The sequence below is a fragment of the Oryx dammah genome, unplaced genomic scaffold (assembly GCF_014754425.2).
Source record: "Oryx dammah isolate SB20612 unplaced genomic scaffold, SCBI_Odam_1.1 HiC_scaffold_28, whole genome shotgun sequence".
NCBI lineage: Eukaryota > Metazoa > Chordata > Mammalia > Artiodactyla > Bovidae > Oryx > Oryx dammah.
Window position 1 is genome coordinate 14,940,931 of NW_024070212.1, and position 16,052 is coordinate 14,956,982.

Here is a 16,052-nt window from a genome sequence, read left to right on the forward strand (position 1 = left end):
GGCCACTTGAACTGAGCTCTCTCCGGTCCCCAGGCCAGTCCGTCCACGGTTTTGTAGCCAAGTATGGTAACAGCCCCCTAATTACCCATGGCCAGAGGCAGTAGAGAAAGCCAAGCGTGTGATGCTGTCCTTCTGGAGGAGGGGCCGCATCTGCCCCTCCTCTCTTCAGCCTCTGTGGAAACCGGAGCACAGGCCTCCCCGGCTCACATCTCAGGTGGCATCACTGGCTCTGCCTGCAGCTGCTCTTCCGGCTCTGGACCTATGGCGTCCTGGCTGGCTCGGGCCTAGCACATCTGGGCTGTTTCTCTGTGTCAGCATCATGCTTGCCAGTCGGACATCTGGGATGAGCTACCCAGCCTGTGGGTCCCCAGCACTTCCCACTTCTGTCCGTCCTGCTAGCCCTTGCCCCTACCTAGCTCATGTCCTTCACACCCCTGCGACCCCCATCCAAGTCACATCTCCTGGTCCCAGCTCATGCCCCTCCATTTCAACCTCTGCCCCAGCCCAGCCCATGTCACTGCCACACCTATCCCATGACCCGTGTTCCCCCGTCCAGCCCATGCTCCTGGGTTTGCCAACTGGGCAGAACAGGGAGGGTAAGGGAGACCACGGAAGGTTTTGGAGCTGAGTAGCTCTAAGCTGGACAGCTGTGGACGGGGCCCAAGTCCTCTTTCAACCCCAAAGCCTCTAGAACTGAAGGGAGGAAGAGAAGGGGGTCAGGGGTCAGAGAAATTCTGAGACGGAAGATGGGTGGGGAGGTATCCACCCTGCCCCAGACTCCAAAACATACTGAGCCCAAAGCAGCCCCCAGGGCAGCCCTCAGGGGCCCCTCAAGAGCCAACACCCACCCTTGCAGGCCCCCAACCCCAGGAACAAGGCTTTGAGCCCAGCCTGGATTGCCAATGGTCCTGCTGACCTCACATCCAGAAGGGCAGGATGTGGCTGGCTCTCTAACCTCGCTCCTCCAGCCAGAGTCTGTGTAGTGCTGTTAGCTGTGGCTGCTGTTTCTTACCCTGGGGACGGTAGGAAGGAAAGGATGTGTGAGCATCTCTGTCTGTTCATGTCTTGGGATGTCCCTTTGAGGACCTTCTGGGAATCCCGGCATGTGTTGATACGACCCTTCTTGAGGTCCGTGTGGAGGCGACCAGAACTGGACATCAAGGAGGAGAGGACCCTGCCAGGGCGGGGGGTATGGGGGAGGTGGTGCCCGGCCATCTGGAGCTGGCTTTGCCAATCTAAAGCCAGCACAGCTCACTAAATTGAACTTCCCTGGCCTTAGGGCCCTGTTCTTTGGGGATGTGGCCAGGACTCCAGTGGTATGTCAGGTCCTGGGGGCACCATCTGGCAGCCATCAGTAGAATCTAGGGTCATCCCAGGTGCTGGAGTGTGGAGCAGGAAGGAAGTGTCTTAGCCTGGCTTCCCCACACCCTGCTGCTGTCCTTCCCCTTCCCCCCAGTATCCTGCTCAGTCCTGTAGCCCAGCTGTGCATGTGGTTCTGCGCTCTCCTTTCCTGCTTTATCTTCTCCATCAGCAGGTATTGAGTCTGGATCATAGGCCCATTTCCTGCCTGCCTGCCACCCCTGCCCTCACTCTCACCTCCAGCCTTTGCTTTCAGTCTGGCCCACCATGGGCTTCATCTCACCTCGGCCTGGGCCAGGATGTGCTGGGCTATGCAGATCTTTGGGCCCCAAGGCAGAGGCCCTGTGCCCGGCAGGCTCAGGGTCATGGTACCTGTGTGTGTAACTGCTGAGTCCTCACCCTCTTACATGCTCTGGAAACTAAAGCCTTGCCTGAAGGGTATCCCAGCAGCATCCCAGAGCTTCCTGAAGCCCCAGCCTGGGGGAAAATGAAGAGATATTGATGCGCGTGGTGCTTCCTCCTTAATCCCTGCCTGTGGGGATTTAAGAGGTTTCAAAGACCAGGCCGCAATTCCTGGGAACATGCAGATCTCTTCTGGGGCATCACAGTCTGGTAGGAAAAATGGGGGCTCAGGATGCCTGAGTTCCAGTCCTGGGTCTGCCGTGGATATCGAAGTGACTGTGGGCAACTCACTTGCTCTCTCAGAGCCTCGGTTTTTATGTATGTAAAATGTGGGCTTCAGATTGGCTCCTCCAGTCCGGGTCTGAGGTCCTTTGATGTCTTTCCCCAAGAACTCTGAGTGACTTTGGTGGATGAGGTGGCAGGAGGCAATCAGGATTTGTGGGGAAGGGCTCCAGGTGGTGGTTCAGGGTCCAATGTTCAGAGCACAGTGACAGGCAACTCCACTTTGAATGCCAACCTTGAGGGACATGGCCTCTTAGACCCTCAAGTTTTCTCATCTGTGCTATTGGTTGAGCAAGACTTCCAAAGGCGCGGTGCACGCAATGCATGTAAAGCAATGGGCAGGGAGCCGGGCCCATAGTAGGTACTGAGTGAATGAAAGCTGGCTTGGTCTAGCTCCTGCTCCACTGACTGGCCTTTTTACAGCCTTCCCATTTTTAGACTTTTTTTTTTAATTTAATTTTTATTTATTTACTTGACTGCTCCAGGTCTTAGTTGCAGCACATGGGATCTTGAGTTGTGGCATGCAGGATTTAGTACTTCAACCAGGGATCGAACCTGGGCCCCCTGCAATGGGAACACAGAGTCTTAGCCACTGGACCACCAGGCAAGTCCCCCAGTCTTGGATTTTTTTAAACCCACTAGGCCCTCCCCATCTCAAGCTGGCCAGCTCCTGCCCCATGTGGCCCTGGGGTTGGAGGGAGCCTGCAGCCTGGGGCCCACAGCTGCGGCTCCTTTATGGGACAAACCCATTCTCCTCAGCCTTCAAGGTCCTCTAGACTGCCCAGCAGGGCCCCAGGTCTGTGTATCTGCTCCTCCTGTGTCCCCAGGGTAGGGTGTGTTTTTTCCGCCAGGTTCCTATAGCCTCCTGGCGTTTACCAGTGTAGCTCCTGATTGTATGTTCATATGTGTGCGTGTTATTGATTCCTCTTCACCTATCATCACACACATATAACCCATGCTGAATTATGATCCTGAGGCTAAAAACTGTCTTCTTTGTATCCTCAGTCCCCAGGATAGGGCCTAGCGCTCAGCAGGTGCCAATAAATGTCTATTGAATCCATGAACAACTGGATCGATGAGCCTAACTTTTCAAGTCTTGTCTTCACATCGGGAGCCTCAGACGTTACTGCGCTGACCTTCCCTGGTCCTTTCCCCATCTGCCCTCCCACCCCCATTCCCTCAGCTCTGCTGGTGGAAAATCTACCCACTCTCCAGGGTCCAGCTGAAATTCCATTTCCTGTGTTGCATGAGTATAGAGGGGGAGAAGACACAGTCCCTGCTGCCCAGAGACTCACAGTGTAGCTGGTAAGAGCCACAGGACACACAAGAGGGGTGCTCACCCAGGACCCGCCTGCCCACATAGTGCCCTGGTTGGGATGGAGTCACAGCTAGGCAATGAAGAAAATGGCACCTGCTCTCAGGCCAGGGACCTTGGCTGAGCAAGGGCCACCTGAATAGATTTTAGCCCCTATCAGCAACCGCTCACTGCCTTCCTAAAGTGCCCACCTGAATAACCCTGACCTCACCTGGCTTGGGAGGGGCTATGACCTTTGACTGCTTCCACCGTGGTCCCATCTTTTTTATTATTATTATTCGGCCACACCATACAGCATGTGGGATCCTATTTCCCTGAACAGGGATTGAACTCATGCCTCCTGCATTGGAATGCAGATTCTTATGCAATGGAATGCATTCCCTGGACTGCCAGGAAGGGCCCTATCCCAGCTTTCACCTTCTGTCCCCTCACTCTCCTGATGGACACAGGAGGCTGTAGTTATGTGAGGCCCCAGCACCAGCAAACTCTCAGCCTTTTGGCCATCATGTTTTCTGTCTTTTTTTGTTGTTTCTTTCTTTATTTTTGGCTGTGCTGAGACTTCATTGCCGCGCGCAGGCTTTCTCTAGTTGCAATGGGAGGGGGCTACTCTCTAGCTGTGTGTGGGCTTTTCACTGTAGTGGCCTCTCTTGTTTGCAGAGCAAGGACTCTGTAGAGTGCGGGCTCAATAGTTGTGTCACATGGGTTCAGTTGCCCCACGGCACATGGAATCTTCCCAGACCATAGATCTAACCCATATCCCCTGCACTGGCAGGTGGATTCTTAACCACCGGACCACTAGGGAAGTCCAGCCGTAACTTTTTAAACGGAAAAAAAAATTGCAAAGGATTATAAAGGAAACCAATTATATTGAAACACAGTTATCAAAACATCTACATTTTTTGGTATAGTAATATATATGCTTCTTTATTAACACATTAAAAACAAGATCTAACAACTACGGTTATTTCAAAGTAGTGATGAGAGTAAATGATATTTTGCGATATCTTCAAAAACTATACCACATTCTGAACACATCTGTGATTTCTGTTGGTTACAAAGTCACAGGCACTCTTAAAACTACTGTGGCTTATTGCCCGTACATAGGAGAATGGTAAATTTCAGTTACAGGTGAGTAAAAGTAAAGATATAACTTTTTCCTATCTAGTTTCACAACCCCCTGAAATCCATAGACCCCAGTCAAGAACTTCTGGTTACAGAATAGAATGGGAAGGAAAGGAGAAAACCATCACCATTGAGCCTTATATTCCCTCTGCCATTTAATCTTTACACCAGTCCTGTGAGAGATATATTATAACCTAGATTTTCTGATGAGATACTTGCGGCTCAGAGAGGTTGAGTGTGTTGCCCAAAGTCATCCAGGCCCTGCTCAGAAGCCTTTATTGCTCTTCCACACAGAGGTGTCTCCTTAGGGGAGATGAGCTACAAAACAAGATGTTCAGCTGACCCTTTGGCCCTAGAGTCCTGTCTCCTCCCCAGGCCTTGTGACCTGTGGGGTTTATTTAACCAGTGTACAGAAGAGTGATGGCCCCTGGAAATCACACACACTCGGTTATTTTTATCTCCAGTTTATTTTTTTTAGACTAAGAGCAGAGTATGAAAGTCACAGCCAAAGCACTTGAAAAAGGCCCAGGAGGATGGGTGGGGGCCACAGAGGATGGGCAGGGCAAGGTCCCGGCTCAGGGCTGGAGGGGGGCATTGTTGTCTCACGGTCTCCAAAAGTGTCTGTGCGTTGCATAGGTCCTGTCTTCACAGAAGACAAAAGAGGGGCCAGGGGGTCCCCCGGGGGGGGCCTAGCCTGGTGGGGAAGGGGTCTGAAGCTGGAGGGGGAAGTCAAGGAAGGTCAGGGGGTTAAGGAAGGGGAGGGACTCTGTCCGTCTGTACATTATATATAGATATATAGAGTCTGTACATGCCTGCCTGGCACCCCAATGCCCACCCCTTGTCACCCTTGTCCACTGTCGGCGGCCCCCCGCAGTGGTGTCTGCTTGTAAACTTGGATTCAATCCAAACCACAATCCTGGGAGTGGGAGTGGGAGGAGGACGTGCTTATTGCTGTAAACAGGGGAGGGGCAGCAGGCGGTGCCACCCCCTCACCCATCTAGTCCCCTCCCTGTGTTCTGGCCCTGGAAGAGAGTGACTGGGGGTGTCTCCCACACTTCAATTTGCTCTCTCTGGGGCACATTTGTCTCTCGGAGGGGGACAAAGGGGGAGGGCACCAGGGGTCACAGAAAGGTACCAGGGGGCAGGGAGTCCTGAGCACTGCCCTTTACAGCTCCCGGGTTTGGTACCAAACATTACCAGAGCCACAAGGCCACTTGGGACCCGTAGCTGTCCCTGTGCCTGGTCCACTACAGTGCCCTACTTGGTGGAGAGGGGACAGAAGGGGTGAGCACAGATGTATGGTGCAGACCCCACTTCCAGCTGTCGGAGGAGGGGTCTAGGCCCCACAGCTAGGCTTCCCTGGAGAGGCCAAAGGTTCCCTGCTCTGACCCAGCCCCGCCCCAACTCTCCCCTCCAAGGGAGGGGGCAGAGCTAGGAGGCCAAGAGTGTCATCAGGAAGAAGGCGATGCCCACCGCCAGGGGCAGATGTTCCCGCTTGGGGCTGGTACCGCTGATGCTCTTCTCAAGCTTGGGCACCTGGGGGTTCTCTCCCTCAAAGTCTTCTGTGGATAGATGAAGAGACAGACTGGTGAGAGCCGGGCTGCGCGCTGGGGAGGGAACACGCGGCAGCGGTAGCAGCAGTGGAGCGGGGGACGTAACCACCACGGGGGTGGTAAGGATCGGTGCCCCCGGGGAAAAGACATGCAAGAGGAGCAGGCACCGGGGAGGGGGCTGCGGTTCCAGCAGTGGCCACCAGAGGGCGCTGCGCAGACTCACCCAGCACGTTGATCTTCACATTGGGGCCCATGGTGAACTGGGGGAGAGTGGGGACCGGCTTCTCCCCGGAGTGCGATGCTGCGGGGTGGGGTGCGGGTGGGGAGAGAGGAGGGGAGAGTCAGGGCCAGGATCCCCTCCCCCTGCTACAGCTGGGGAGCGAGTCCCCCTCGCCTGTGCCCTCCACCTCCACCCCCAGGAAGCCAGGGGAGCCCCAAAGCAGGGGAGCCAAGGATGGGGTCGCGGCTGGGAGCCGATTATACTCACTGGAGGCGCAGCAGACGAACACCTTCATCCTCAGACACTTCCAGTGCAGGTTGTGGGTGGGCGTGGCTGGGGAGGAGACTGGGCCTGAGTCGCTTTTTCTCCAGATGTTCTATCCCGTGCCCTCCTCGCTCAGAAACTCTCCTCACTCCCTCCAGACTGCCCCTCTTGCGCAGTGTCCTTCAGTACCTCCTCCACCCTTTGGGCATTAGTCTTGGTGGCTCTGCCGTTAGCCCTAGAAGCTCCTGGGGTCCTATCCCTCAATAAACTGAACCCTGAGGTCCCTCCTCCGAAATGTCCCTCACAGAAACAGTGACTCTGTGACCTTTGGGAATGCCACTAGACCTCTTTTCTTAGCCTCACGACCCTGAGCTGGAACCCTGAGGGCCCCAGCTCCCACGCCTCATCCTGGGGTATCACTTGGAGCAAAGAGACCTAGCGCCTGCAGCGTTGGCCGGCCCCCGACCCCTCGGGACTCCGCCCCCTAGCACTTAGGCCCCGCCCCGGCCCGCCTCCAGGTCGTCACTTACAGATGTAGTAGTACTCGTGGCCGGCGTGGAACTCGTAGCCCAGAGAGAAGGCGCTGTAGCGCTGGAACTTCTCCGAGAACTTGATGGGGCTGTGGGGGGCGTGCGGTCGGTTGCACTCCCAGCGCTTGGAGCCTTGGCTGGCGTTGCAGGTACGGTAGCCGTCCCGGCTCACCATATACAGCACGTACTGCTCTGCCCCGCCTCCGGGCCCTGGCCCCGCCCCGGGGCCCACCCCTGAGCTGTTGTAGTGCGGGCAGTAAATATCCAAATAATCGTTCACGTTCACCTGCACCGTGTAGCCCTCTCGCCGCAGGCTGTGGGGGAAGGAAGCGGGTCAGAGAGAAGAAACCCAAAGACAACTCGCTTTCCACCTCACCTCTCCGCAGACCTTCCCTAGGGTCCTTAGAGTCTCCAGGCTTTCCTTCTGAGCTTCCTCTCCTCTCAGTCCCTTTCTCTATCCCCAGGGCCCTAGTGCCTCCAATCCCCGCACTATCTTTCCAGGCCCACTCCTGGTTCTGCCCTTCTCCTGGTAGCCACCAGACGGTAGCAGAGACGCAGGGAAGCCCGGCCGGCCTCCAAAGGAAAAGAGGCGGGGGAGAAGGGTGGAGGGAAGAAGGGAACGTATGCTTTGGTTACCACAGAAACGGCGCAGGTCCCTGCGACTCCCAGACCCAGGCCCGGATTTCCTCCGTCCATCCCCCATAATTCACTAGTGGAGAGGAGGGATAGGAGGAATGGAAGTGTGAAAGTGGGAGGGATCCCTTGGAGGGATGCGCACCCTCCATCGCCTCTCCCAGCATGCTTTCCTGATGCTGCCAGTCCACCCCCAAGGCGAGTCCAACAAGACCTGCCCTCACAGACATATGTATGCAGGCTTCATGCATATACACGCACAAGTTCTGTGGCACACACACAAATATGTCCACCACCCACTCACGGGCAGCGTACACATAGAAAAACTAGGTGATACGTGTGCTGGACTGGCACGCCAGTATTGGTTGACCCCAGCAATGTTCAGCTCTCTCCCTGCCCTTCCTATACAGACACACACACTGGCGCATGCTCTCTCTACAGTATGACTGGCCTCTGTACCTTGAGTCTCACTGACCTCCACCCGGAGGGTATGGACAATTAGGTCTCCAACAAAGTGACACACCAGGACTTCCCTGGTGGCTCAGATGGTAAAAAAATCTGCCTACAGTGTAGGAGAGCCAGGTTTGATCCCTGGGTTGGGAAGATCCCCTGGAGAAGGGACTGGCTACCCAGTCCAGTATTTTTGCCTGGAGAATTCCATGGACAGAGGAGCCTGGTAGGCTACAGTCTAAAGGTTGCAAAAAGTTGCTCAGATGACTGAACGACTAACACATATACCAGTGTGACACAATAGATCAGGGAGCAAGGGACTCAATACCAAGGCTCCAGGTGGTGTCATGCCAAAACTGGTATCTCTATACCCCTCTCTCCTCAACCTGACACTAACTCCCCCTTAATGATGCTGAACAGAGTAATGGGCAGAGTGCCCAGACAAGATGGCTGGGCCTCTTACTTCCCTGATCCTTCTATGGGCAGAGAAGCAGATGCTGGGTCCCTTGTAATCCCCACCTGCCTTGCTAGTTATCATCAAAGTGTTGGTCTTAATGCTCTCTCCATGGTGGTATTGAGTGGTGTGGGGATGGGAAAAACATCTGAATGGAGAAAGAAACTCAGAGAAGTAGGCAGGAGTTTCCCCTAATTTTCTTTGCATAGGAATGCACACATCTTGGCAGTGAGAGGGGCGTATAGTGGACACAGGAAGGCATGGGATACTTGGCAAAATGTCAAACCACTGGGGGCTTTGGTTCCTGGGAACTCCCTGAGGGGAGAGACTCGCTCCCCTTGTCACCAGGCACCTCCCAGTTCCACAAACAGTAATTAGATCCATTAGGGAAACGAGCTTGGAGGCCTTTGGATGGGGTGGGGCCTTGAGGGTCCCTCCCCACCCCACCCTACATCCTTGGCCTTGCCTGTGCCACCCCCTCCCCAAACACTCCCTTTCAAGCCTAACAGTAAGGAAGACAGGTAAAAGCCAGTGTTTGAGCTCCCCAGTAAGAATGGGCTCAGCCTCCTTGCGTCATCAAGAATGCCACCAGCCCTACTCGGTTCCCATGGGAGTGATGGGTCACTCTGGCTCCTCCCTGGCCCTGGCACCCAGGTGGGCAGGAGTCTCAGCCTGGGGCACTGGGAGCAGGAAAACGGGTTAGACCAGGCCTAGCTCCCAGCTGCCACCCCAGCTTTACCTCTCTATCCACAAGCTCAAAGTCTACTGTTCCTCGCCCACAGGCTTTGAGGAGGGGGCCCCCAGTGCCAGACCGGGGGCAGCTGCACAGCCTCTGTCCTTGAGTCTCACCGGGTTTCCAGCCCTGAAGCAGTGCCTCCCTAGGGCACTGCGTAGTTTTCCTGCAACACACCCTGGGCTGAGTTGCGTGAATCGCCCCTGAAACGCCCCTACCCTTCCTGCTGGGCATGTGGGAGAAAGAACTGCTGGGGGAATGACTGTGCCCAGTTGGTAGCTGGTGGACGGGGGCAAAAGGCTGGCTGCCAGGAAAACCCAGCCACAACTCCTGGGAGACCTGAGGTGTCTGCTTGGCTTGGGCGCTTTAATTGAATCTGTCATCCTCCCAGTTTTGGCAGTAAAGAGGGAGGTGCCGCTAGGCCCCAGCTTAGCTCCACAGCTAACCTCTCCTTCAGAGCCGCGCCTCCCTAACCTCGAGCCACACCCCGCCACACCCCGCCCCCGCGGGAGAGCCGGGCAGGTTGGGCTCTGCGGGCTGGGTCGCGCCTGCCCCTTCAAACAGTTCTCTACTCTTCCTCACTTCATCCCCTACTGGCCTCCCACTTCCCTCGCAGAAAGGCGAGAGTCAACACACCCCACCTGGAGGGGTGCCCCTCAACCTGGCTTCCGCCGCCCCCAGTGCACATTCCGGCCCCTTTCACTCCTTCTGTGCCCTGTCTGCCGGAGCCTCGTGGGGTGGGCGGCGGGGGAACGGGGAAGGAGCAAACCTCTCCCCCCGGGGCAATTAGGGGCTGGTAAACAGGGTGTCTAACAAGACCAGCGAGTAAGGAAAGGATCCCAAGAGATCCTGAACTTGTTAAATCCCTGCCCCCCACCTCTAAGCGCCAAGATGCAGAGCAACGGAAGTGGAGGAGGGAAAAAGACACCGGACCCCTGTTCTCCCTCCCTCTAGCGCGCGCCCCCGAGGCTGCGCGCCACTCACCCCAGCAGGCGAGGCCGGACCACGTGTGCGCGGCGTGGGGTCCGCGCGCTCGGGCTGGGATGGGTGGTTGGCGAGAAAGCTCGCGGGGCGGCGCGTGCACGGTGACACCCCCGCACCCCTCTGGTGCCCTGGGCCTCCGCACCCCACCGGACTGGGTCTCGCCAGCTAGGGATTCGGCTCCGGGCTTCTCCGGCTGGCGTCGGGTGGGAGAAAATCAGCGCGCCCCACATCCCCGCCCCTCCTCCCTGCGACAGAGGCGGCGGCGGCGGCGAAGGTTTATTGATCTGCAGCGGCGGAGAAGCGCGAGGGACCCGCCGAAAGCGAGACATACAGAAATGGAGTGAGAGGGAGACGCACACCGAAAGGGGGGATGAACAGAGACTGGATTCACCGAGAGGCGAAAGAGAGTGAGACAGTGAGAAAGAGGAATCCAGAAACCGAGAAAGAGATGTTAGAATGAGACGGGAGAGAGGCTTGGAGAAAGGGAGAGCCATAGAGGCCGCTCGAGAGAGGCCCACAGACAGCAAAGACGGAGGCAGGGACGCAAAGGAGAATATCAGGGACAGGCAGCCGGTTCAGGGCAGAGACTCGGTGACAGGAAGAAAAGAGAGAGAAAGACCAACAGGGACGTAGTAGAGCCTCAATAAATATTTGTTGAATGAATGTATGAATGAGAGAGAGATAAGCAACAGAAACATTTAAGAGATAAAGAGACAGGTAGGGAGACAGCTAGAGAAAGATACTCTTCTTGAGATAGGGGCGAATGTCAGCACCCTTGGACAGTTCTGCAAAGAAATGAAGCACAGACCTGGGCGCTTCCATTTGGCCACTGGCCGGTCCCGCCCCCCGCCATTCAGTTCTGGGCTCATGGGACCCCTCGACCTCATACTCTCATGCTTTCTTCCAGTAAGGTTCCCCCATGCTCGGTTTCTGGGCCAGACTGGGAACAGGTCTCCTCTATTCCAGAGGACCAAACGGAGGGACTGAGTGCGGGACAGGGGCAAGATCACGGTCGCTGTGCAGGGTACTGCCCCCAGGTCTGTCAAATAGGCCACCGCACGTGTCCCACCAGTACCCTCCCACGTGACCCCAGGAGGCGGGGTCGCAAGACCCTCTTCACGTGACCCTAGGGGGCAGAGACCCTTGGCACGTGATGGGGGGGTGAGAGTCAGGAGCCCAGCTCACGTGACCGGGGGGAGGGGACACGGGAGCCTGTGGCTCGGCCCGGCCCCGCCCCCAGCTCCCTGGCCCTCTCCACTCCCGGCTCCGGAGCACGTCGCTCTCACGATTTATGGGGCCGCGGCTGCCGCAGTGAGGGAGCCGGGGAGCCCGGGCGCAGCGGCAACAAAGGCGGAGGAAGCGAGGCGGGGGCGGCGGCGGCCTCCGGGCCCGGTACGCGCCCCCTCCCATCTCTACCCGTCCAGACCTGCGGAGGAGCAGGGAAGACAGAAAGGAGGCTCTCGGAACCTGGGCTCCCCCACCCCCTCCCAGGGCTTTCACCTGCGCCCAGGTGTATGCGGGGGAGGGGAACCTGATCAACAACATCCCCCCTTCAGCCCTACCCCCGCCCCATTCCCGCATCCCCTGGCTCCGGCTTATCCTAAGAACGTGAGGGTGCCCTGACCGTGGTGGGGAACCCGGAGCCCCTCACCTGCGTGCTCTCCACTCCCTGCCAGACTCTAGCGGGGCGGGGGGCGGACGTGTGAGTCTGGGGGAGGGAACGAGCTAGATAGAGAAGGGGAGTCAGCCCCTAGAGGCCCCCAGAGTTCTCCGAGTCCCGCTGGGGGGGGGGAGGGGCCGTATCCCCACCCCCGAGGTTTCCATGGGAAGCGAGAGGGGGGCGTCGTTGCCTCATCCCCACCCCCAGTCTGACACTCCGGGCGCGAGGAGGGAGAGAGGGGGAGGCGCAGAGCCCCAAACAACAAAGAGCAGGAGCCGCGAGCGGCAGCCCCTCCCCCGGGAGGTTGGGGGTCGCGGCCGCCCGGCCCTCCCGGTCCCCTCTCGAGGGGCCTCGCCATTTGCTCCCGAGTCGCCCCCTGGGATGGAGAGCCAGAGACAGTGCCGCCGCCGCCGCCTGGGCAGGTGTGACAGTGACCCCCGTGTCCCCAGGGATCCCCCCAACACACAGACACACGGAGGCGGCAGGGGTGATACACACGGCGGCTCGGCGGGGAGGAGAAGACAAGGGCAGCAAGGACTGAGCAGAATGAGAAACTGGCCCCGCAGCCGGCACCCAGCCGCCGCTCCACACACCCCGGGAAACCACACGGCCGCCCTGACACCCGCCCAGACCGCGGCGGCGCCGACAGCCACCCTAGCCCAGACGCGGCCGGCCACGCGGACAGCGACCGCAGCCCCCTCCTCGACCCGTCGCCCGCTCCCACCCCCAGACGATCGCCGACGCAGACACACAAATCACACACTCAGACACACACGCACACTGACAGCCGCGCACGCCCGCTCACACTTGGAGCCACACGCTGTCCCCAGCCCGGGTGTGTGTGTGTGCGTGTGTGACACGCCGACATCTCCTTGCCTTCCTCCCTTTCGCCGGTACCCCATGTTCCTATCCTATCCAAGCGGCACCTCCAGAGCCCCCCAACTTGGCGACCCAGCCCCAGCTCATCCAGCCCCGCTTATCTATACAACCAGGGTAATCCATTCACCTTCCTTCTGAGGAGGTGCTCGCCCGGACTCCTTGCCTCAGCTTTGGACCCCACTTGTTAAAGCAGGAGTCATGCCCAGAACCCCTAGAAACGCTCGCCACTGAAAACAGGTCATCACTGGGCTCCCTAAGTGCGGCGGCCTATCCCCAGCATGCTGGTGCTCCTAAACCCCAGGCCGGCCCGAAGGGGGTGAAGATGGGGGGACTGTCAGTAGAGGGTAAGCTATTCCAGAGGCGGGTGTGTAGAGAAGCCAAGGTGGGGTGGGGTGTTCCCAAGCAGCCTCCTCCGCTCGGCCCAAGCCCTGGTTACTCTACCTTAACAGCCTCTTTCAGACACCCGCTGAGTTTCATAGACGCCTACAGAGTGTGTCCCCCTCTCCCTCGCCTTCTAGCCCCCATCTGTGGTTTCCCAGGACTGCCACCCCAGGTTCCCCCAGGACTTCCCAGGCCTTCCCCTCTCACTGACGCGGGACGCATGGGCTCCCTGGGCCCCCGACTCACTGCTGGTTGGAGCTGTTCCAGTACACCGCATGCCGGTTTCCCAGCGCCCCCCCGGGCCCCTGGGCCAGCAGCGGCAGCAGCGGCACGGGCACGAGCAGCAGCAGCAGCAGCAGCGGAGCCGCCGCCATCCCCGGAGCCGCCGCCGCCGCCGCCCCCCGACTGAGCCCCGCGCTCCCGGCTTCTCGCTTCCCAGCTCCCTGCCGCCGCCGCCGCCGCCGGCCCCCGGAGCCTTAGGCCACGCCCCCAGCCCTTCCCTCCGCCCTCCCGGGCGCGCCCCCAAGGCCCCGCCCCTGGCGCGCTCCCGTCAGGCCCCGCCCCGCTCGGGCCTGGAGCGCGCGCTGCGCGTGGGAGGTGAGAACCGTGCTGCCCCCTCCGGAACAACCGGAGCGCTCCTCGCCTCTACCTCGTAGGTTTAATTTGCTACCGCCGGTCCCATATCTTCTGCTCCCACTAGGGAGGCCAAGACAGGGATCTCAATCTCTTGTCAACATTCATTTCTGGGATGGGAGACTTGAGAAGAAGCTTGGGGTCCAGGATCCTTTAATGAGTAAAACTAGACCTCCCTCCTTTCTGAACAGTCAGGTCCTCTGCTCCCTTCACATCCCTGTTCCCATGTGCGTGAGGAGCCAGATGGGGTCTAGAGGGTGGCTGAGAAGCCCTTTAGCTGCCATCAAGGACCTTATTGCTGTTGCCCTGACCCCCCAGCTGAGGAGGAGGCTTGTTTTTCCTGGCGGTAGAGGAGCTCGGCCAGAGAGTGTCAAGGCTGGGTGCTGGGAGGGCCTTCGGCAGTCCAGGGCCCAAGGCAGAGGAGGGACTGAGGAGAGTCAGCTAGAGCCAAACCGGCTTTCCTGGGACACTGACAAAGGATTCTTCACTCACTCTCAACCAGAGACCCCTCCCAGCACAGCCAGTGGCGTCCCGAGGCAGTCTCACTCCTACTCTCACAGACGTTGATGAGAGCGCGTACAGGCAGAGCACCTTGTACTCCAGTTCTCATCACAGTCATTGTCCTCACAGTGACACCCAAACACAGACATTACATCCACACATTCAGAAGAGGCACAGACACCCAGAAGCAGAGAACACAGAAACACAAGCATATAGACACAGATAACCCTTCAGAGACATAAAGGTATAGGTGTCACTAGGTACCTAGAGATCTGTAGAAACACAGAGATTCAGTGCACAGAGACATTGGAGCACACACACCTAGACACACACAAGCCCATGCACACCCTCTGACATACACACAGTTCTGTACTCTCCTCTTCTCTCTTGTCCTGTGAATTAGAAATTCAGGGAAAGAAAAATCTAGAATCTAGAAAGTGTTAGTCGCTCAGTTGTGTCCGACTCTCTGCAACCCCCCGCCAGGCTCCTCTGTCCATGGGATTCTCCAGACAAGAATACCAGAGTGGGTGGCCATCCCTCTCCAGGGAATCTTCCTGACCCAGGGATCAAACCCTGGTCTCCCACATTGTAGGCAGATTCTTTACCATCTGAGCCACCTGGGAAACCCCGGAGATTGAGGGAAAGGGTCTCAAATCCAGACCTAGGGATTGTCCACTCCTCATCTCCTTTTGTTGGGGATGCTCAGATTAAGAATGATCAGGAGGACCAAGTCTCAGCCCAGACTCTCGAGAACCCAGTCCAACTACCTGAGCCCAGGGTGACAGGAATGATGTGCTTTTCTTCTTACTGCAGGAGAGAGGATATACAAGCACCCTTTATCTGCTTATTGTTGGCAGGACAGGGGTCTTGACCACAATTTGGCCTCAGATGCTGGGTTTGGGGGAGGGGTAGTACCATCCAGAAAAAGCCCTGTGCCTAGCTGCTGTCAGGAGAGAGCAGGCTGTGTCCTCCCTGGGCTCTTCTCCACCCCAGGAGATCTCTTCTCCCTTCTCAGGAGCCAGAAAATAAATTAGGCCCCTTGAGGTGGGAATGGGGGACATTGCAAACAGCTCTCCCTCCCCTCAGACACCTCAGCCCGAGGGAGATTTGTTTCACCCCAATGATGCTGACCTGCCTACTCCAGGTGCCATGCATCGCAGCCTCCTCCCCGCCTACCCACATTCCTATTCTGCAGAAGCAGCATCTCTCTGTAGGTCCCACAGTTGGCAGAGAGGCTGCCGGTATTCATAGGGAGTGGGAGCTTGCTGGTTTGGCCTAGGACTTTAAATTCCATTTTAGAAGCCCTGTTTATAGAATCTGGGTCCCACTTAAGGATTTGGGCTCTTTTCCGTAGGGCTCAGATACTCCTCTTTAGAATCTGGCACACTCCCTCCCAGCCCCTCAATAATAACTGAGCTCTCTTCTCTAGAATTTGGAGCCCTCTCTTGTGGATTTAAGCAGCCCTCTCTATGGGGGTCTAAACCTCTGGCTTTTAAGTTCTGAGACACTCTCTAAAGAGCCTAGGCCTCTGACCATGGGATCTGGTGCTCTCTCTATCTAGGCCTCTAAATCAGCTGCTGGCTGATTTGGGTTTTTGTGTGAATTAGCAAAACCACCCCTCTCTGCAGACCCAGTCCTTAGGGTGCATCTCTTGGCAAGTGGTACCTTTGTGCAAAAACAGAGGTGCCGCTCCTTTC

At 57.6% G+C, this 16,052-nt stretch overlaps 1 protein-coding gene across 1 annotated transcript; it reads right to left on the minus strand.

The window, feature by feature from the left end:
- Positions 1-4,928: 4,928 nt before the first annotated feature.
- EFNA3 (ephrin A3) lies at positions 4,929-13,685 on the minus strand. The gene is made up of 5 exons (XM_040230405.1): positions 13,468-13,685; positions 7,048-7,361; positions 6,521-6,586; positions 6,257-6,334; positions 4,929-6,042 (listed from the first exon to the last, which is right to left on the minus strand). The coding sequence occupies exons 1-5, from the start codon at positions 13,593-13,595 to the stop codon at positions 5,912-5,914; spliced, it is 717 nt and encodes a 238-aa protein (XP_040086339.1). The 5' UTR covers positions 13,596-13,685; the 3' UTR covers positions 4,929-5,911.
- Positions 13,686-16,052: the final 2,367 nt, after the last annotated feature.

Excerpts from the sequence above, each read along its gene's own strand:
- EFNA3 (XM_040230405.1), bottom strand. The coding sequence starts at position 13,595 with ATGGCGGCGGCTCCGCTGCTGCTGCTGCTGCTGCTCGTGCCCGTGCCG. Across the intron at positions 6,335-6,520 it reads GTTCGTCTGCTGCGCCTCCA|CATCGCACTCCGGGGAGAAG; the intron begins GTGAGTATAATC and ends CCCACCCCGCAG. Across the intron at positions 6,043-6,256 it reads TGTGAAGATCAACGTGCTGG|AAGACTTTGAGGGAGAGAAC; the intron begins GTGAGTCTGCGC and ends ATCTATCCACAG.